General features: G+C 42.2%; 1 protein-coding gene across 1 annotated transcript in view; it reads left to right on the top strand.

Moving 5' to 3' along the window:
• The window catches only part of sntg1 (syntrophin, gamma 1), a gene marked incomplete at both ends in the record, with an annotated part of 83,751 nt that overhangs the window by 15,798 nt on the left and 44,192 nt on the right, over positions 1 to 23,761 (top strand). The window contains 3 exons of the mRNA XM_084328121.1: positions 7,631 to 7,713; positions 9,479 to 9,609; positions 10,362 to 10,491. Of these exons, the coding sequence (XP_084184247.1) occupies positions 7,631 to 7,713; positions 9,479 to 9,609; positions 10,362 to 10,491 (344 nt within the window). The remainder of the gene's footprint in view (positions 1 to 7,630; positions 7,714 to 9,478; positions 9,610 to 10,361; positions 10,492 to 23,761) is intronic.

The following is a 23,761-nucleotide window of genomic DNA, read 5'->3' as shown; positions in this document are numbered from 1 at the left end:
GTCAGTTACGTTAGAACCCACTAGGGCCTCTATTGGCGGGGTAGCCTGGTCGATAGGGTCGGACATAATTTTACTATCTACTTTTTCCGCGTTTACCGTCTGTAGAAAGCTAGGTCGTATATTGGCAACGTAATCCTCTAAGTACTGAGGTGTCTGCCGTCTACGCTGCGGGCGATCTACTTTAGGAGAACCGTCATTAAACCACTACCGCTTTATGTACTTTAATTACTGGCCATACAGTACATGATATATAAATATGATGAACACTTCCCACAATGAAATCGGTTCCACACCAAGGTATAATCAAGTATTTATTGCAGCAAAAGGTACATAATATACTTCTCTGTATTTTACTTTGGATGCGCTTATAAGGCAAAGGAATATGCGTAGGCAAATCAATAATGAATGTCCATTCTCTGGTTACGCAGGAGGTAATTATACAACCTGAATCTTAGGGAATTATATCTATGGTACACTAGTAATATATAGCGGGAGATACTGGAAGGGTCCCCCTGGTTGTAAGCCAGCAGGGGTAGAGGATCTGTCGGTAGTAGAGAGTCTGGTCAACGATGACTAAGGAGACTCCAAGTACAGGAGACGGTGCAATAGTCTCTTGATCCACAGACGAATACAGCTGTTCTCCGTAGACTGTAGCTCCACAGTGAAGAAAGCTAGCCGGCCTCAGGCTCTCTGAGGCGCGGACTCGACTTGGCTCCTCACAGGGTAAATCCAACACGTGTAGGCGTCGGCGATTCTCCGCTCCATAAATCACAGGACCAAAACAAATATAATCCAGCCGCAAAGGGCTATGTAGTCGTCGGGTAGATTAATCCAGTGTACATGTCCACACGGTTCTCGTCTAGGTCTCCTCGGGTGAAAGCGCCATGAAAGCAGCCCAGCCTGGATAAGCACTCTAGCTGATACGAGGAAGCGTTGGTGATGCTGGTCACTGTAGAACTTTAGCCGCACGATACACTATACACAAATAGACTATTACTGACTTAATAGAAATATGTCGCACTCGACGGTATAGCGCCAAACTCTGACAATTCAGTTATTAATTCGCACGCGGTCTCAATGCTCTATTTGGGGCCAAAACAGGCCATACTTCACCGCACGGAGTATCGTGGGTGAGGCTTCAACTTATTGGGTAACTCTTGACTTCTGACTAAGTGCTTCTGTATTCACCTGCACCATATTTATATGCACGGCGAACAAACTAGTGCCAGCCTCATTTCTGTCTCGTAGCCCTGGGCAAGGCCGGGCATGCACAGACATGTCTTGACGGTGACTTTGAACCTGACTCCGGAGGCATGGCTCTGGCGCCTGTGGACCGCTGTCCAATAGGAGAATGAAATATTATGGTCTGTAATAGGCTAAAGGGATATTCCGTGTATATGTACAAAGAATACACAAGGGATATCAAACGATATACAAATACTATGCAATATATATCAATCAATAAATATATATATTCGGTTTAATCTGATCCTTTGTAACAGGCTGAATGCAACAAACAAAAACGAACTCTCAAAAAACACGAAACAGAAACCTCAGCAACGCTGGAAAAACAGCAATGACAGCAAAAGCACAGGAACATCTAACTAATGCGAATGACGACGGGAAACAGGATACAGAGTAATGACCCGACAAGGAAGGCAGGGCAGACAAGACATATATACACAGACAACACATGAGGGTTGATTGGAAACAAGACACACCTGGGATGGGAACAGAACGACAAGACTAGAGTAAGACTAAATAACAACACAAAACAAGACTAAACACACTAGGGACATAACACTAAAGACTAGAAACAAGAACCTAAACCAGACAAGGGAAGACAAAGGGCAACAGGTACACTGGGAGAGATAACAAGATGGGGAGAACATTCAGAAACATGGACAATTTAACCAGACAATCAAGTATATTGAGACCAAGGGGTAATGATGGGAATTGTCCAGCAGGTGAAGGAAGAGGACCATGAATGAGTGGGGGATGTGAGGGAAACTGTCCAAGGGAAGGAGAGGGGAGATGATCTATCTAGGTCATCCTCGGACGGGCCCTCCATCGGTGCTTCCAGTCATCCCGATCCTCCATGCATCTGGCTAGCTCGCCGGTGCTTTCTGTTCCCGCATCACTCCTGAGTATGTCCACGTAGGTTAACGTGGGACGTCCTCGTGAACGATGCCCGTGTGTTGGTTCCCACAGCACAAGTTTGCTGGTTGGCATCTCATGGTGTCTCTGGCAGTGACCTGCCAGCCTCATTCTCCTGACTGCCACTTTATCGCTCACCTTTAGCACCCCCCCCATACAAGTTTGCATTAGTGACATGCTCATCCCTGTTGATGTTGAGCACCACACGCATCATTCTGGTGTAGCACCCATCCAAGGACTTCTGCAGGGTGGGCTTCAAGGTCCAGCATTCACTGCCATACAAAAGGACAGACTCAACTGTTGCATGAAAGAAGTTGAGCTTGATTTGACGGGGGAGGTTGGATTTCCACACACTGGTCATGCCGTTCAGAGCCCTCCACGCAAGTGCCTTCCTCACTTTAAGGTCTTGCTCGGACGAGTTGACCCACGAGCCCAGGTACTTGAAATCACTGACTTCCTTTAGAGCAGAGCCTCCTGTTGTCCTTAGAGGTGGATGATCCGGGAGGATGTTATACATTATGACCTCGGTTTTCTTGGCATTTAGCCTAAGGCCAACCTTGGCGCACTCCGTCTCCACTCTGCACAGGAGTTCCTGTGCCTGCTCCACCTGGTCAGAGAGCAGGCTGATGTCGTCCGCGTAGTCAAGGTCTGTTAGGACTATGGCGGGGTGCCGTCTCGATCTCCTTGGGGTTATTGTGAGACCAAGTTCATGCTCCCGTCCATTGATGGCCTTCCTGAGCGCATAGTCGAGGACTATGACGAAAAGGAAGGGGGCAAGGGTGTCCCCTTGCATCACTCCAGCCAGGATGTCAAATTCTTCACTGTTGCCGTCTGGGGTTACCAGGGGGAGGGGAGATGAGGTGCAGGGATAAGTCCAGGAATGCGAGGGGGGACGAGGGCAGGACCGGGTGGAACGTAACACGGCTAGCAGCTAGAGGTGGCTAGGAGACATGGGCCTGTTGACGAACATAAGAAAGGGAAAGGTCTTGTAACTAGGTATTGTTACAAGGACAAGTAGGATTCAGAACCAAAACAACCAAAGGTGCAATAATATGTCTGAATCCTGACTATTGAAAACCCAGCAGTGTTAGAACATATTGTTCACTTCACATCTTCTTGCAACGTATATCTCTTCGACATTTGACAGTCCTGAAGACTCTTTTCTGAGGGAGCACTTGTTGCTGGAATGCACAAATACTTTCTAGCTACAGTAGTTGGCTAACCCTGGGATAGTTTCCCTTGTGGACTTTCCACCATTCCAGAGGATCCATCTCACTGTCTGCATTTGGACAGATAGGCCTTCAATATGTTGCCTCTTGTAGAGATGGGGGCAGGTGTGGCAGCTGCAGTTACAGCACCGGAGGCTTTAAAAAAGCTGTCCTGTGTTTTCTTCACTTTCTTTAGTGATGTTTGTCCTGCCTCTGGGCTCTGTGAGGTAGATGTGATATAGATGTGATGTGGAGGTAGATGTGATGTAGATGTGATGTAGAGGTAGATGTGATGTGGAGGTAGATGTGATGTGGATGTGATGTAGAGGTAGATGTGATGAAGAGGTAGATGTGATGAAGAGGAAGATGTGATGTGGAGGTAGATGTGATGTAGATGTGATGTGGAGGTAGATGTGGTGTGGAGGTAGATGTGATGTAGAGGTAGATGTGATGTGGAGGTAGATGTGATGTAGAGGTAGATGTGATGTGGAGGTAGATGTGATGTAGATGTGATGTAGAGGTAGATGTGATGTAGAGGTAGATGTAGAGGTAGATGTGATGAAGAGGTAGATGTGATGTGGAGGTAGATGTGGTGTGGAGGTAGATGTGATGTAGATGTGATGTGGAGGTAGATGTGATGTGGAGGTAGATGTGATGTAGATGTGATGTAGAGGTAGATGTGATGAAGAGGAAGATGTGATGTGGAGGTAGATGTGATGTAGATGTGATGTAGAGGTAGATGTGATGTAGAGGTAGATGTAGAGGTAGATGTGATGAAGAGGTAGATGTGATGTGGAGGTAGATGTGGTGTGGAGGTAGATGTGATGTAGATGTGATGTGGAGGTAGATGTGATGAAGAGGAAGATGTGATGTGGAGGTAGATGTGATATAGATGTGATGTGATTAGGAGGTAGATGTGGTGTGGAGGTAGATGTGGTGTGGAGGTAGATGTGATGAAGAGGAAGATGTGATGTGGAGGTAGATGTGATGTGGAGGTAGATGTGATGTGGAGGTGATGTGGAGGTAGATGTGATGTGGAGGTAGATGTGATGTGGAGGTAGATGTGATGTGGAGGTAGATGTGATGTGGAGGTGATGTGGAGGTATATGTGATGTGGAGGTAGATGTGATGTGGAGGTAGATGTGGTGTGGAGGTAGATGTGATGTGGAGGTAGATGTGATGAAGAGGAAGATGTGATGTGGAGGTAGATGTGATGTGGAGGTAGATGTGATGTGGAGGTAGATGTGATGAAGAGGAAGATGTGATGTGGAGGTAGATGTGATGTGGAGGTAGATGTGATGTAGATGTGATGTAGAGGTAGATGTGATGTGGAGGTAGATGTGATGTGGAGGTAGATGTGATGTAGATGTGATGAGGAGGTAGATGTGATGTGGAGGTAGATGTGATGTGGAGGGAGATGTGATGTGGAGGGAGATGTGATGAAGAGGAAGATGTGATGTGGAGGGAGATGTGATGTGGAGGTAGATGTGATGTAGATGTGATGTAGAGGTGATGAGGAGGTAGATGTGATGTGGAGGTAGATGTGATGTGGAGGGAGATGTGATGTGGAGGGAGATGTGATGAAGAGGAAGATGTGATGTGGAGGGAGATGTGATGTGGATGTGATGTGGAGGTAGATGTGATGAGGAGGTAGATGTGATGAAGAGGAAGATGTGATGTGGAGGGAGATGTGATGTGGAGGGAGATGTGATGAAGAGGAAGATGTGATGTGGAGGGAGATGTGATGTGGAGGTAGATGTGATGTAGATGTGATGTGGAGGTAGATGTGATGAGGAGGTAGATGTGGTGTGGAGGTAGATGTGATGTGGAGGTAGATGTGATGTAGAGGTAGATGTGATGTGGAGGTAGATGTGATGTAGATGTGATGAGGAGGTAGATGTGATGTGGAGGTAGATGTGATGTGGAGGTAGATGTGATGAAGAGGAAGATGTGGCGTGGAGGAAGATGTGATGTGGAGGTAGATGTGATGAGGAGGTAGATGTGATGAAGAGGAAAATGTGATGTGGAGGTAGATGTGGTGTAGAGGAAGATGTGATGAAGAGGAAGATGTGATGAAGAGGAAGATGTGATGTGGAGGTAGATGTGGTGTGGAGGTAGATGTGATGAAGAGGAAGATGTGGTGTGGAGGTAGATGTGGTGTGGAGGTAGATGTAAGACACACAATTCTCACCTGAGAGTGCATCTGTGAAGTCCCTTAATGGCCTCAGGGCCTTCTTCACAGACTCCATCACATACTGTAGATTAACTGGCATGATTGCACCAAATGCCTTGTCTTCCTGTCTGCCTTAAGGACCTGCAAAAGGGCCTTTTCCTGGTCACGATACACGATATCTGCAATAATCAATATATTACAAGAAATTTGATCTATAATGCATCACGATATCTGTGTAATTAAAGATATCCAAATGCTTTTTATGATACCTATATAAAGGCATCTTGTCTTGCAAGCATTCAAAGACAAGACAATATGCCTTTTTATGGGTATTTTTAGAAAAGTTTTTGGAATGTTTATCAGATATTTGCGGCTGGGTATCTCGTACCACGGATCAACTATTTTGAAACCCTTAGTTTCCAAGTATTTTTTTATAGGAATCATATCTTTGGTAAGTAAAATATCACTGCATCAGTGACCTCTTTCTAGGTTCATATTTGCCTTGGTGGCTCTACTGCGAGTCGGGGAGAATTTGCAGGGCTCCACAACTATGTAATCCAACATAAGTCAGGTCTAGTTTTTAGACGCTCTCATTGTGTACTTTTATTACCACTGCATTGTGAAGCCAGACATCAAATAAAAACACGAAGGGCGGCCGGGTAGCGCAGCGGACTAAGCGTCTGTCTACCACCACAGAGCCAGTGGGATCGAATCCGGCTGTGGTGCCTCCGGCTTGGCCGACCGTCCATACTAACATAATTGGCAGTGTTAGCGGGTGGAAAGCCGGCGTGGGTGGGTCCTGGTCGTTGTAAACAGCGACTCCTACAGTTCGGTTGGGGCACCTGCACAGCAAGGGAAGGATCTGGGAGAGGTAGTGTGACCTTCCACACGTTACACTCTCCCAGTGAGAGTCCGCACTGCCAGGTGAAAAGAAGCGGTGGGCTGGCTACACATGTGTCGGAGGAAGCATGTGATAGTCTCCGCCCTCCCAGACCGACGGTAGGGGGTAGAGTGCGCAATGACCAGGAAGGGGATTGGGAATTGGCATAACAACTAACATTGGGATGGGGAGAAAAACGGAAAAAGAAGGGGGGAAAAAAATTATAAAAAAATAATAATAATAAAAACACAAGAGATACCATTTATAAAAAAAAACCTGATGTAAGCCACACCGAAATTACAAAATTACAAGGCAAGATACGACCCTCAGTGGTCGACAAGTGCAATTTGCCAACCTAGGGTTGACTAGGGTTGTCAAAAGAATACGTTCATTTGGATGAATTAAGTATAGAAAAAACGCATTCCTAGCGCTGTGATTACATTAAAGTACAGGAAAAGATGATTTTGTGCCTCTCTGTACTAACAATAGCAGCAAAGCAATACTCTTCTAAACGTTTATATATAAATTCCCCTGTCTGATGGCACACTGCCTCGGTAACACACAGATAAATGGAGAAATCGTCTTGTTCTTGTACTTGTAATGTAATCACAGCGCCAGGAATTCATTGCGGCATAAGAGACCAGACACCAACACATCATCATGGTAAGTAAAATTTACCTTATTGACCTTATTTTCATTTGTGTATTTCCCAATGTGATGCTTTCAGACCCAATGGAGAGCTAGCTTGCGTACGTTCCTGCATGGGTCTGACACAGTCAGCGGTTATCTAGATATGCAATTAATTTAGATTCATTAACTACGAAGCAGTGTGGCGCAGGGCGACAGTGGCTCAGGAGGTAGAGCAGTCGTCTGGTAATCCGGAGGGTCCTGGTTCGATTCCCGGGCAGCGTGTCCTTGAGCAAGACACTTAACCCCGAATTGCTCTCAATGTGCAAGTTGGCACCTTGCATGGCTGCCTCTGCCATCAGTGTGTGAATGTGTGAGGGTAAAATGTGAGGAACAAATTGTAAAGCACTTTGGATAAAAGCACTATATAAATCCAGCCATTTACCATTTATGTAATTCATTCTATTATTTTTTATTCTTGACAGCCATAGTTACTACCCTTGAAATAGATCTACAGAAACGCTGCTATGGGTGTTTAAATAGATAGAATAGCTACGTGACTTTTCCCGGGTCCCTTTCTCTCAGGCGTTCCCAGTGATCAGAGCAGCGGCACCTCTTCTCCTCTGTGTGACAGCGGCCTGCACCTGAACTACCATCCCAACAACACGGTAACATCTCTGACCATTCAGTCATGTCAGGTTACTCTCGACTGACTAACATACATCTGTCCTTCCGTAACTACTGTATTTATTTGGGCATTTATTTTCAGGGATAATGCAAAAAGAAAACATTGTAACAAGTTACAATAACAAGATACATAGTATTGCATGTAGGATTTCCAGCCGAGGCTAATTTGCGACACCGGACCCTGGTTAGGCTTTTCTACTTAACAGTAGTCATTATATACTGTATCATCATTACCAAAAGTACATTAGTAAAATGAGCACATAATAAATAGTGACATTCTTAACACATTCGGGGCCATTGGGATGCGTCTAATAAATCTCTAGAGGACCGGCAAATGTAAACAGACTTGGGGCTGTTTGTAGAGCTAAATCTATACTTTATAGTATTGCTATCTGTCCATTCTCATTGTCAATTGGGACCATAAACCGTCCCTTCAAAATGGATTAAAGAATTTTTTTTTCATCAATACGTTCTCATTTTATAGCGCTGTGAATATAAGCGTTATACGGCATTTGCTCTAGTATATTTCCTGGAAGGCGAGATAAAGGGCTAATAGATACTAACGTTATATCCAATGGCATTTCCGTTATACAGATGCTACAGTTAAAACTCAAACTGCATATGATCGGCACGATCCTCAAGCATGTATGCATGAAAGGGGGGGGGGGGGGCGGGGGATGTCGTTTCTTATTATTGATTACCAATAACCGTGTTCGTCTAAGTAGCCACATAGGCCGATCGTATCGTATCATAACAAGGCTCGATCGGGCTGTAATTTATGTGAAAAAGATCTTACCATGAGCCGGTTGGATCCCCCAGAGCATTTCCCCGTTATCGATCGCCATCTGGTAGATCGATATGTCCATTGGCTGATGATAAATCCCCTTATTGCATAGTGAAATCCGCAATCCAAAACGTAATCCAAGCTACATGCTGCACATCCAGAATCCAGCTAACTGAAAACTCCATTGAAAGTAAAAAAAAAAAAGAATGCTCCCTTCAGCCACAGGGCACACTGCATTATCACGATAGCGCCCCTAAGAGGATCTGGCCGGTATTGCACTTTCTCGAATTCAAATAGTAGGGTACATCTACAGTGCATCTCGGCGACCTTGAATAGGTTATTAAAATGGAATAAAAGCCAAAACAACTTGCCACGGATATATCCGTGCTTCTGTCCACAACGGGTGGAATCGAAACACGTATATATCCGTTGTTCGTCCCCATTGTGTTAATTATTTACATGCTCATACAATAATTACATCACATTACCGTAATTTTACACATCTGCATGTGTGTTCCCTAATTCATGGCAATATGTGTGTGTGTGTGTGTGTGTGTGTGTGTGTGTGTCCGTGTGCATGCATGCACGTACTGCAGTCTTATGTACTAGTATGTATGTACATTTAGTCTGTGTGTCTGTTCCTCTATCTGTGTGTCCATGTGTATGTATGATCAGTGATCAATGATCGCAGATTTGGTTTACGTGGGCAGCACTCCAGTGCCAGAGCCTGTGCCAGCACTGTTGCCATTTCGGGATGATCGCAGCGCTTTTAGCATCTAAGTCTGTGCCGGAGAGGGTGAATTGGTTTCCACCGTAGCCCTCCCTGCCGGGTTGGCCTGCAGCAACAGCTCTTGACACGTCAGCTCTCTGAAAATGTGTGAAGCGAGAAATGATGAGATCCTCTTTACTTTGTGCTCCCCCTCCCATACCCCCGCTTCCCCGTCCCCCGCCCCCTCCTCCAGGACACTCTGTCCTGCTCGTCTTGGCCCACGTCTCAGGGGCTGCGATGGGAGAAGAGATGGGTGGACCTGCGCCTTATACCTCTGCTCCACTCTCGCCTGTCACAGCATGTCCCTGGATCTGACGTCTGCAGGTGAGCCGGGGGAGCTCGTCTTTGTCACAACGCGGCTCAGGGGTCCATTTTCCAGCACTTGTCACTACTGGTGAAGGTTCAGTGGCCCCTCGTCTCTGTGCTTACTAACCGAGCTGGTGCTCCCGAGGCATGTCGGTGGGGGCTAGTGTTAAGATCACTTGCTTGCTTAATGCTCAAAGACGGTTCAAATTTTGCATTCTGCCCCTGACAGAGGACAGCAATGCTTCTGTGTAAGTAAGCATCTCTTTGCCGCTACCTCCTGTGTGATTGAAGTGATTCAGTACAATTCTGCAGTAGGACCGGGTAAATGTATACAATTGAATTACATAATAAAGAAAATGCTACACTAAACATATTATGGTAATGCTGATGGCAAAAAATTTGGTGCTCTTCAAGGATAGGGCAATTAGTACAATATTAAATATAGAGGCTGTCCAGCTTACTTCTAATGAAAGTCCATAGTAGAGGTAGCAGTCTGCAAGGAATCCAAGGCACTAATTGTGAATAAAAAATCCATAATTACAACGTGGATATCCTCCAACGCATTTCCTCAAACTCCCAAATGAAGCGCTGGAGGATATCCATGTGCCTCGGATTCCTTGCAGACTGCCTCCTCTACTACGTGAATTACATAATAATTTCTAAATCAGTTGTGTGCATATAACATACGTTAGGATTGGTCCATTTGATGCTAAAGAATAGGATTATTTCTTTGATCAGAGTATCTTTTCCTTTGATCCCAATTTCTGTAGGAAAAATGCTTTCCAAGTGACAGCGGTAGACGGGGTTTGCAGTGGGGTTATTCAATGCTCGACAGCGGAGGACTGCTTGGACTGGCTCCAAGCAATAGCAAGCAACATATCCAACCTCACCAAGCACAATGTAAGTATTATGCAAAATAGTACCTCAGAAAGTTAGAAAGATAGTGCTGGGATTAATTAGATACTTTGTAGTTAATTAATCGAAATAAATCGCATTTTAAACGCATACCAACGCATATAAAGATTTTTCAATTCAAATGGATTTTGGTATATGAGTGAATCAATGAATATACATTGTATTATACGTTTAAGCAGTCAAATCGTGTTTATTAGCTACTACACAGACCAACAGATCATTCATTTATTTTGCATTTATTTAAAATGTGTTGGACCTTATGGTGTTCTTGTTTTGTTCTTGACTTATTGTTATGTTTCTTCTTGACTTGTTTAAAGAAGACGTGTCCGGCCCATGGGGACATTAACGCGTGTTGTCGGGCCTTACAAATACATTTGATTTGATTTGATTTGAATGCAATTTTTAACAAAGTGCAGCAATTTTATATATATAGCGCAAATGACCTTTTCTCTTTTGGAAGGTAACATTCCAAAGTTTCTTACACAATAAAGAAAAATCACTTTGAGTGCGAATGAAATCAAGTAACAGAGGTTTGAACACACTGAAGTAAAAGTTTTGTGTACTCGCATTTCTGTTTAGTGGTTGCCAGATGCCTGTTTTTAAGTTCCAGCTGAGAGGTAGGAGCTGGAAAACATAACGGTTCCATAGTCTTATAGTCATACAGGTCCAAAGTTTATAAAAATCCCACTCAAAATGAGTGTTTCACAAAGTTTTTTGTAATATGTGTACTGACAATAATTCAGCGTGATCAGGACAGCTCGTCAGAATGGCTTGTCAAATGACGCTCGCCGGATGTTTCGTCTTGTAACTCGAGAATGGAATCACGCAATAGGTTGAGTGTGGTTACGATCGAAAAGCGGCAAATTCTACTTTCCAACAATGTATTGGTTGATCAGCAAAAATGCAGCCCGGAGCCGACAGACGAGAGCTGTGCCTTATAAATGATGAGATCCTCTTTACCTTGTGTTCCCCCTCCCATACCCCCTGCTCCCCCGCTTAAATTTTTCTGTAGTTAATTCATCTAAATTAACGTGATAAAGTCCCAGCTCTAATTTTTACTTTTGTTAGTTCAAGTTTTAGTCAAACATTATTATATTATATATTATTAGGGCTGCCCCCTCTTAGTAGCCTGGAAGCCAGTCTTTCTCAAAAAAACTTTTTACTTCTATTTCTGCAATACAGACTGGCCTGCCTCATAATCCACATTGATTTCCAGAAATTGCCATGCAATCAGAGTCGATCAGGGACTGCATTCTAACTGCTGTTCAATGCGGCCCCTGATTGGATCCCGTAGTTGATGATGTGAAATACAGGCTGCCACTGGCAAATGGTATTGGCGTCTCCCAAAGCAACGTTTAAAGTAATGTTAACGTTAGTAGAATAAACACAGCGATAAGTAGGCACTAATGGACTTTCTCTGCGGACTACTTTTGTTACGCTGATTGGCCGAAGGAGTTTTGTCTGTCAAGGCAACTACTCCCGTCCACTGAAATGGGTCTACAGTAGGTGGCTATAAGTCCAGGCTCAGTTTGCAGGCAGCAAATTAGCTCATCTTCCAGACTGCCCTCTTAGCTGATTTGTTGACTAATAGATCCTTATAGGATCATAGTTGTTTCTGTTTGTCTGTTTTTCATTTTATTGCTTATGCTTAATGACTTATTTCTACGATAAGCACATCTCTGGCATCACAATAATTAACACGTTTGCTTTGGTCTCTAATAAGCACTAAATGTAAACAGACTCCTCTGCACGGTCGCATTCATTTGCAGAAGAGTAACAGTGTGCAAAATGTGATTTGAAAGATTTGTCAATTAAATAGACTATTTGATAAGTCGAAGCTCTTGTGACAATCAGTTACGTGAGAATTCCTTTAGTGGAGCACAGCCCTGGTTGTTATCGGCTCAGTCTGATACATGTTCTTCTTCATTTGCCAGAAAGCCTAACAATATCATTGTAAATGTCAGTTCATTAGGCGGACGCATGCTAATGTGTTTTTCACAAAATGAGTAAATACACACTTATCTGGAAGAGCCCGAGGTCACAAAAACAACACTGGCACATACAAACTCACACTAGCTACAACCATGCACTTGTATTATCTATAATTCATCATAATGTATGGCCGTATATGATAATGATGCCATGGGGCTACAAGGATATTAAAAAAACTACTCATGAGATAGCAATAGCGTATTCCATCTTTCTTTGTGAACATATTTCCAACCCCTATGAGTAAGAGGGAACAGCTTAGTGCTTGTTCTTGTCTTCCAGATGGGTAGAGCTTGGGGGACCCTGATGTAAACAAGACAAACGTCTTTCTCTGGTCTGCATCCCCTTAACAATTGTGTGTATTGAGCCGTACTGTATTGTACCCATTCTGCAATCTGTTAAATAAAGTTTTTATTCATTCATTCATGATAAATTATGAATTACATAAATTATAAACCAAATGCAGACATTGTTTACAAGCTTTATCTTGGTCTGCGTTTCTTACCATGCCATATCCTCCAAAAGAAAAATGTACCTATTTAGGTAGATTTAGTCTCTGAGCTCAATGTGAATTTTACACCCCATTCTCATGAGGTATATTAAAGACACATTAAAGAGACATTCTACCTGTTTAAAGAACACTCTCATGAGGTACATTAAAGACACATTCTACCTGTTTAAAGAACACTCATGAGGTACATTAAAGAGACATTCTACCTGTTTAAAGAACACTCTCATGAGGCACATTAACACTTTCAGCGCCAGCCATTACCCTTATCCCTGTAGCTAATGCGCCAACTTTCCATAGCCTATTTTCACTGTGCGTCACTATGTTTGGAGAGCTATATCTATATTCTAATCTATATTATAGCTATGGAGACAATACTATGGTCATTTGACAGTCACTTTCTTCCGTAGAACATGCAAAAAAGAGATAATTTTTTCATGTACACGTTCGTGCGTTATCCCGTGGTGAATATTGTATAGTTTAGGAGTGATCTAGGCTAATTCCTGAATTTTACTAAAGTAGTTTTTTGATGCTCTGATCACCAGTTGGATCGATGTGAAATCATTGTAGGATCAAGGTGGAATTGACGTCAAATAGTCCTTGATCGGGGTTATTCCAAAAAGAATATTCCAATTGTCTGATCGCGATTTCCAGTATTGATGTCCATCTGGTCCCGGACATAATTTGGCACAAGTTATGGATTGAGTGTGCTAGATGTGTTTCAAGTTGCTTGGGTGAAGCACTGACACTCACTGACACTTCCTCTAAAGAGAGAGGGAGAGACAGACAGATAGAGAGAGGGAGAGAGAGGCTCTCATACAGAGAGGCTCTCTGTCTCTCCCCCTGCATTTACACACAGAGTCGAGCCGCTCACACATGCGCTCACGGAACGATCTCTCCTCTCTCTCTCTCCCTCGCTCTATCTCTCCCCTGCATTTACACACAATCGCAAGTCGAGCCGCTCACACACGCGTTCACGGAGCGATCTCTCCTCTCTCTCTCTCCCTCTCTCTATCTCTCCCTCTCTATCTCTCTCTCTCTCTCTCTCTCGCTCGCTCCTTCTCTCTCTCGCTCTCTATATCACGCTGTGTGGGTGACTGTCACTAAAAGCGCATTGCTAGTATGGGGCGGAGCCCAGCCAAAAACAGCTTGGAATTTTGAATGCAGAAAATGCTGCTCGAAAGTACTTGATTAGAAATACAAAACAATGAAAAAAAATAAAAAACTTACAGATGTGTTCTATAGACTCACAGGAATTGTGTAAAATTGCCCAAATAGTGAAAGAAATAGTAAGATAGTTCCCCTTTAAAGAACACTCATGAGGCATATTAAAGAGACATTAAAGAGACATTCTACCTGTTTAAAGAACACTCTCATGAGGCACATTAAAGACACATTATACCTGTTTAAAGAACACTCTCATGAGGCACATTAAAGAGACATTCTACCTGTTTAAAGAACACTCATGAGGTACATTAACATCTTAACATGCAACGGCCCGGCCCCGGGCTCTCTTGAGAACGATTTGCCCACTGGCGCAACGCGCCACTTTGCTGACCTCTAGTGGCTTGGGTGTGCTAATTTTTTTTATACAATATATATATATATATAGAATTAAAGCCCTATTTGTCGATTGCCGTTTCAGGCGACAAAATCCGTTCAGCGGTTCTTGAGTTACATGCCGATATGTGAGGCATGCACCAAAGTACACGGCAGACTTTTCTTTTGTTCGAATACCACCAGCGACTCTGGAGGCTCTAGCTCCGTCAATCATTTGGCGATCTCGAAAATGATTGGACAGAGTTGTAACCAATGAGGGCTTTCCAATGATACCCCATGTGGGGATGAGCGAATCAGGGATCTAGGTGAAAAGTCACAAGCGTAAACAGGAAGAGAAAAACAATGCAGAATGCATTGGAGTCAATGAGAAAACTGAAACCTGCAGAGCTTCTTTTTTTCCCCCCAGTTTACCAAAATCAAGTTTTTCTACAACTCAAGTTCAGACCTATGTTACTCTATTTCATTAGCACTAAAAGTGAATTTTCTCTTCTATTTGTGACGAGCCTGGTGGTGTTCAGACTCGCCATGGTTAAAAAACAAACACATTTGAATGTCCACACAAGTGCAATATCAATCAATACGAATATTTATTGATTATGGGCAGAATTAAGTTCGATGGTCAAAACACAAAACAGGCTCTCGTACAAAAAGAAGGGATTGTTCAATACTCAGAGTAGTCGTCCGGTCCAGGGTCAGTACACAAGGGGGTTTCTCAGCCAGTCTAGGGTCCAGTACACACCTTCTCGCTTTCTCCTCTCCTCTTAATACCTCTCACCTTACAAAACTCAGAATAAACCAATCTCTCTCTCAATGTTTGATTGATTGATTGATTGAAAAGTTTATTAACAGATTGCAGAATGGGTACAGTACAGTACAGCTCATTACATACAATTGTTAAGGGGATGCAGACCAGAGAAAGACTTTCGTCTTGTTTACATCAGGGTCCCCCATTTTCAATTCATCATAACATAATGACATACATGACATACAGATAGACAGTACTGCTACATCTATACATTTATGACATATCAGATTTGCAAATACAGTACTGTTTGTGATACAAAAAGTGTCCATAAAAAGAGTGTATATACATTTGACGTAGAAACTGTACATTGGAGGAGGTTGGGTGGGTGGGGTGTTGTTGGGTGGGTGGGGGCTGTACATTGGAGGTGGGGGGGGGGGGGTTTGGGTAGGGGGACACACACTGTACACTGTACATTGGAATACTGACAAAGCCATACTTGGTCATTTACTGTACAACTGGGTTAGGACATTTGTAGGGGCCAGTTTCGAATTGCAGTCTCCCGTAGGTGTTCTTTGAGAGTGTTTTTGAAAGTGGGTAGTGATTCACATTCCTTTACAGCTTTGGGTAGGGCGTTCCACATTGATGTGGCATAATTGCTAAACGTGTTTAGTCCCTTGTTTGAGCCGAATCTGGGTTTAACATGATTTGTGGAGCTCCCTCTGGTGTTGTGATCGTGGTATTCACTGACCTTTGGGAAGTATTTTGACATGTACATGGGTACCTTGGTCGCATAGTGTATCTTGTAGACCAGGCCCATTGCAAGTTGCTGTACTCTGTCGTCTACTCTAAGCCATCCTAGGTTGTCAAAGTGGGCAGGGGTGAGGTGGGTTCTAGGAGTCAGGTCAAGCAGTAGTCTGACTAGCTTGTTTTGAGATGTTTGTAACCTCACCTCCACTCAACTTACCTCTGACTAACCTAGTGTATTTGTAGTGTGTGTGTCTGGGGTGTGTGCATGTGAGATGTAGGTGAACTAATGATGCACAGGTGTGTTCTATCAGTACTAATCAGCTACCTAATTGTTTCTACTCCTTCCGTGGCAATAATATATCCAGTCCTTCACATATCCATGAGAGGGGGGGTGATATCTGCCACATAGTATCAGAAACTTCAAAATGTTATCTTTCAAAAGAGACCAGGCTCATGCATGTGCTATAATTAAGCATTACATCACGCGCAGGAGTGGTTTGTGAACAATAAACCATGCCTAGGGGTGGTCGTTAGGCCCGAGGCGCAGCCCCAAATCACGACTGCAAGTGGTGTAATGCTTTTATACAACTGCCATATTCATCCAACCTTATTGCTATACAATAAACACACATTAATCGAAGATTTATTGAAAAAACCATCCGCCAGAAAAAGTAGTTCCCACAACTACAAAAAATACAAGTTGCCTCCATGTGGAAGCAGCTTGAAGTGCATCCAACCAACTAACACATCCAACTGTGTATTATTGGAATGATTGAGAGAAGTTGCCTCATGTGGAAGCAGCTTGAAGTGCATCCAACCAACTAACACATCCAACTGTGTATTATTGGAATGATTGATTGAACATTTTATTACCAGATGCAGAATGGGTACAATACAGTACGGCTCAATACACACAATTGTTAAGGGGATGCAGACCTACTTTCTATAGAACTTCATTCTTAGATGCTTCTATAGAAAGTAGGTAAAACAAATTAAAACGTTTTCTTTGCCCTATAGGAAAAAAAGGTTTTCTTCGCCCTATTTTTTTATTTATTTTTTTAAACCTACTGTAGAGGGCCTAAACTTAACCAGTTGGAAACCAAGCGTACAGTAATAAAATTAGCAATCAATCAATCAATCAATCAATCAACTCAATAGGCCATGCTCACTTAGAACAGCGCAGCACCCAGCTCTCTCTCAGTCTGACTATCCCCCGCGTTGCAGACAGGAGTGTGTGTGTGCGTGTGTGTGTGTGTGTGTGCGTGTGTGTGTGTGTGTGTGTGTGTGTGTGTGTGTGTGTGTGTGTGTGTGTGTGTGTGTGTGTGTGTGTGTGTGTGTGTGTGTGTGTGCTTGGGGTGGGTGGAGACTGAGCCAGCGTCGGACAGTGTGAGAGTGAGGGCTGCAGTCAGAGAGAAGGAAAAAGAAATTGAAAATAAAATGGCAAATTAATCAATCAATCAATCCGCGATTTTTCTTTTGTTACACAATGATTCAAGACCCATCAATTACATCATCCAACATTGTTTAAAGGACTAAGCCATTCGCTGTGACAGAATCGCTTGATATTTAGTCGTTTAGTCGTTATCAACATATCCATTTGTTAAATTATTGTCCGGCATCTTGTGATCCGGCGGAGTGATGTGATGTGATTCGGTTGTGGGCGGGTCCTGGGCCAGCAGCGTGGAATTGTGAAGAATAAACACGTGTAAAATGACTGTTTCAGCCAATCAGAATCGAGAAAGTATAAAGTATAGTATTTTGGTTTTCTAAAAAAGTATGCAGTCCTCAAGTTCAAGTTAAAAAAAAATCACTTTTGGGGGCGCCTGTTAAAGAGGTTAAAGACATTCTACCTGTTTAAAGAACACTCTCATGGGGTACATTAAAGAGACATTCTACCTGTTTAAAGAACACTCTCATGAGGCACATTAAAGAGACCACATGCCTGTTTAAAGAACACTTTCAAAGGATATATTAACTAATTGACTGCCACGCTGTTTTTCCATCTTTACTCTCTGGCGCCAGCGTTATTGACCATTTTCACGATGTTTGCGGACCCATCATATATTCTATATTATAGCTATGGAGACAATAGTATGGCTCATTTGACAGGCACGATTTATACTCCCAACAGGGACAAAACAGTTTATTTCTACATACCTTTGTTTGTGCGCTATACCACGCTAAAAATCGTTTTCCGACGCTGCGATCATTACAAAAGCATGTTTTATGATGGGGTTCGGTAAAATATACGTAAAATAGACGTTACCTTTGTCAGCAGGTACTCCACTCTCACTCCAAGTGTCTTGAATCAGAACAGGATCAATACATATAACGTTAGGTGGCCCTCATCCGTTGTCTTCTTCTATAGTCTGCTCGGGCCAGACTATACCACGGAGCCGAATAGGTTTCCTCATCGGCCGGTTTGACTATAGTATTTTTATGATTTACCAGAAGTGCTGAGTCCAACATAGTCTGGTGGAAACGCACCTCATCATCCATAATCATCCATATAATCCGTTTTGTCTTCTTCATAATATCCAATAGTTCGCTCTAGGTGATCGCCATTATCGAACGTTAGATTGCTGTAGTTTGCTCAGTGCTGCCATGCCACTGCTGCCACTGCTGCCACTGCCCTAGTGATCCCTAGTAATCATTACTCTCACTGAACTGGCCCATGCAGTTCATAAGGTAGGCGATACTGCCACCTGTCGGGATTCAATCATCATTGCAGGTTCCAGCCATACTCACAAAGGCCCGCGCAAGTGTTTAGAATAAGAAAATAGAAAAAAAGGAACCAGAAACGAGATATCTCGTTTTTGGCACTCAAGCGTTGGCTCTCAGAAACGAGATATCTCGTGTTTTTGGTGCTCAATGAATTAAAGAGACAATATGCCTGCTTAAATAACACTCTCATGAGGTACATTAAAGAGACATTCTACCTGTTTAAAGAACACCAGCACAAGGTATATTTAAGAGACATTCTACCTGTTTAAAGGGGAATTCCAGTATTTTTAAACCTATTTTTCCATAATGTTTTTTCCTGCGGTAGGTCTCTCCACTCTTGGAACATCATTTTTCTTTAGGAAAAGGTACTTTGGTACAGTATTTCTTCTCTTGGACTGGCAGTAGTCACCAGGGTCAAAATGATTGTTACAGACCCGATGGTCTACAAGGCACAGTTTACGGACAGGAGCGTTTTAATCCATTTGTTTTCAGTGTGTCCCTATCCTTTCTGTATTGCAACAAGACAAACTAGTCTTCTTATAACAACTCACGCCTTGCAGGATTTCAGAGCGAGACTTCTATTTGAATCAGACTGTAGTAAAAGAAATAGAAGAGTCTTCAGACACTTATTTTAACAGTCTGAGCCTGTCAGTGACAAAAAAGATATATATATATATATTTTAGTGGACGTACATTGATGTGCATGAATGCCCCGTGTGATTACATTTAGGGCTGGGCGATATGACGATATTATATAAATATCGGGTACAGTTCATTAACGATACACTTTTTTAACGTATTGTGGATATCGTGATGTTTTGCCCAAGAGGATTGTGTCGCGTCAATCTGGTCCACACCCGTTCAAACTTTTGAACAACGCCGCCCCCACACACACTACTGCATCAAAGTTACTAATTATTATTAACAAAGGCATTCGTTTTGTGGCATTAACGTTATATAGTTACACGTTCAATAACATTAGCGTATTACCCAAACATAGCAATGTGCGATGACGACATAGATAGCAAGCGTTACTGTTCATATCTCAGCCCGTGCGGAGTTGTGCATGCCCATTCTGCGGTCTGTTAATAAAGTTTTCAATCAGACAGATGTATGGAAAGGCTTTTATTATAACATTCGTTGCAATAAAATCATTATGGCTTGTTTAGTCATGCTGCGGTGCGCTGGTAATCACTCGTCTGCCGCAGGGAGCTGTTGTTGTCGTTGAGCTGAGCTCAGCTCTCGTCAAAATCAATTGCGGAAGTAAAAAACGCATAGAGCTTGCCGATTGGTGCTAAGAACAGCAGGGCGGGTTCAATCGGTGTGACGTAATTGGCAGACTCGACTGTCAATCAAAATTATTCTGTTGCCGGCTGAATGATCGAATGAATGAAAACGTTATTAACGATTGCAGAATGGGTACAATACAGTACAGCTCAATACAACAACAGTGGACTGGGGGATGAAGACCAGAAAAATACTTTCGGCTTTTTTACATAAGGGTCCTCCATTTTCAATTCATCAAAACATTTAGAGACATACAAATATACAGTAGTTTCATAAAAATGCTAAAATGCTATTTATTGATTGATTGATTGATTTAAAACTTTATTAACATATTGCAGAATGGGTACAGTACAGCTCAATACATACAATTGTTAAGGGGATGCAGACCAGAGAAAGTCTTTCGTCTTGTTTACATCAGGGTCCCCCATTTTCAATTAATCATATTTCATATCTAAATCATATAATATCTCATTGCTAAATATATGCAATATATAATCTAATAATCCAATAATCTAAATCTAATATATAATATAAAAATGCTAAATGCATGGGTATTTTATTTAGTCTTTAATGTTAGCTTGCAAACTCAAATACTGTCTTGGTAAGCCTCATAATGAATTGTTTGGGGAAAAAAAGAAAAACATCGTGATGTGTATCGTGTATCGCCGAAAGGTCAGAAAATATCGTGATATCATATTTAGGCCATATCGCCCAGCCCAATTTACATTGCAGCCTGTTTTGTGGCTGCCGGTTAAAGCGATCTCCCTCAATACTGAACCAATTACAAAAAATGTTGTTCCTATTATTTATTTAGACCCCAAATTATGGAAAAATAGGGTCCATGTTTAAAAATACCCGAATTCCCCTTCAACCTGTTAAGTCTGTAGGTGGGACCCTGCTTTTCTTTATCATAAATCGATCAATAGAGATCGTATTAGATCCCCAATTATCATATCATGGGGTATCAATGGAAAGCCACACTCATTGGCTACAACCCTGTGCAAGATTTTCGAGATCGCCAAATAATTGACGGAGCTAGAGCCCCGGGAGTCTGGGTGGTAATGTGTACTTTTGCGTACTTTGGGGCATGCCTCACATATCGGCATGTAACTCGAGAACCGCTGAACGGATTTTGTCACCTGAAAGGGCAATCGACAGGCAACAAATAGGGCTTTAATTCAATCTATATATTGTATTAAAAGAAATGCACACCCGAGCCACTAGAGGTCGGCAAAGTGGCATCGCGAATCGTCCTCATGAGGGCCCACATGTGGGCCCTTGGATGTTAAGAGGTTAATGTTTTTTTTTTTTTTTTTTTTTTTTTAGCCAAGAGTAAAGACCATAACCCTATCAAAACAGTAGTCAAAGTGTATATTTTCATTTTTACCGATGTTTTATACGATTTATCGGAAATACGAATTTATCGGAGAAATGCTAATTATATCTCTTTTATCGTAAAACCGCAAGGAAATGACTAAATCCAGATTCAACCCTGCCATCGGAAAGAGGAGCCTTTTCCCTATCCACAGATGTATGATTTGGCCATAATAAGGTCAAGGTCAAGTTCAAGGTCAAATATGAATTCATAATTAAAATCGATTATCATTTATTACTGTATCTACAAGTCCTTCTGTTTAATCATCTTCCCTTTATTCATTTGCTTAGATTTCTTTTACACTTGATCTCAATAAGGTGGTGAATGAGCTCAGTGAGCCAAATCAGAAGGACCTCAATGTTTTCATGGTGTTATTCACCGGCACAGATGCAAAAATAAATCATGATTTATATTCTCCTTTTCTTCATTACAATTTACTCAAGCCTAGTAACAGATACAATATTTCTGACACCGGAAATACATACAAATTGACCTTGCAGAAGTGGAGCAATCTTCCATTTATTTCAGAAAATAGGGCTACAGCTTACCTGACATTCTACCTGTTTAAAGAACACTCTCATGAGGTACATTAAAGAGACATTCTACCTGTTTAAAGAACACTCTCATGAGGTACATTAAAGAGACATTCTACCTGTTTAAAGAACACTCTCATGAGGCACATTAAAGATACATTCTACCTGTTGAAAAAACACTCATGAGGTACATTAACCTCTTAAGCCTGAGCGGTCTGGGACCGGTACGAGATTGATATCACGTCATAAATCCATCTCTACAGAATGTATGAATTAATGTTGCATGTTTTTTTCAAATGTAGCCAAGAGTAAAGATCCTAACCCAGTCAAAACAGCAGTCAAAGTGTATATTTTCAGCACTATGTTTGTTTACCAATGATTTGAACTGTTATTAGTGAAATATGAGTTTATAGAAAGCTCAGGGCATCGAGTTGAAAAAAGGCGCTTATAGACGTGAAAATTTGGCGCAACCTAACTTGAGTGTAGTATTTTGAGAGAAGAGACCCAGGGCTTTTGATGGGCTTTCGAATAAAAAAAAAACTACAGCTCACGCCAGCCCCTGTCAATCATCTGACTTCTAGCTGACTTTTTCTCTTATATACCACAATCAGAACGTTATTGCCATAAAACAGAACACAGTTAGTTCCTCTACCTTTCTGTGAACGTCTAGCAAAAAACGGCATTGTAATCTGATGAAAAATGGCAGAGACATTTACATATATACATTTATAAAAAAGTAACTGTACTTACAGTAGATTTCATTCACGGTTTTTGCTGCACTGCCTGGCGATACTAAATCCAGATTGATCTCTGCTATTGGAAAGGGGAGATTTGATCCGATCCATAGATGTGTGACTTGGCCATAATAAGGTCATTTATAGGCCTGATATTCTATATTCTATAATCATATTTCAAATTGCATGTGTCTGGATGGCTGAATTCAGTACTCTCTCTACAAAACCTTTTGTTTATCATCTGCCCTTTATTCATTTGCTTAGATTATTTGTACATGTGATCTAAAGAAGGTGCTGAATGAGATCAGTGGCAATTTTTCATGTCTGGTAATTTTTTGCATTTTTAGTCAAAGATGAGGGGGGGAAATAAAAAGAAAAGAAAATGTATATTCTCCTTTTGGTTCATCACAATTTACTCAAGCCTATTAACAGACACAATATTCCTGAGACTGGGAATGGATTCCCTGATATCCATAGATGTCCCTAGATAACAAGAACATGCAAATAAACCTTGTAGAAGTGGAGCAATCTTCCATTTACTTAGGTATGTATTTTAGGCGGATTTTCAGAAAATATGGCTATGGTTTATGAGGCTAAAGAGACATTGAACCTGTTTAAAGAACACTCATGAGGTACATTAAAGAGACACTACTTGTTTCAAGATTCAGCTAAATGAAAAGCATGTTTTTCAATCTCGTTGCATTTTTTAACAGAAGTTCTGTATCATTAGGGGATCCGCTCGGCATCACTCATGCACTCCCTCGCGTACGTGCACGCGCACTGAATAAATTCCACAAATGTACCTTTAATACCAGTATTCGTCTGACCACACCCCTCGTTAGCTTACCTTCATAAGCAGGTGTGTGGTCACCTGCTCTCCTCCTTCTCGCTTTCACCACAAGGAAGTGCCTCGGTAGTACCCCACTTGACGTGTTGTTAGTTGAAAAGAGTTGTGACGAGTTTACATTGTGCTTAGTTTTTTCTTCTCTCATAACTGTTCAAAGGAAAAAGCAAAGTCATAATGTCTTCTTCGGAGAGTAGACCCACTCTTCA

This window comes from Notolepis coatsorum, assembly GCF_963971535.1.
Source record: "Notolepis coatsorum genome assembly, chromosome: 13".
Classification (NCBI taxonomy): domain Eukaryota; kingdom Metazoa; phylum Chordata; class Actinopteri; order Aulopiformes; family Paralepididae; genus Notolepis; species Notolepis coatsorum.
Note: the sequence above shows the minus strand (reverse complement) of the source record. Positions and strands in the feature narration are given on the sequence as shown.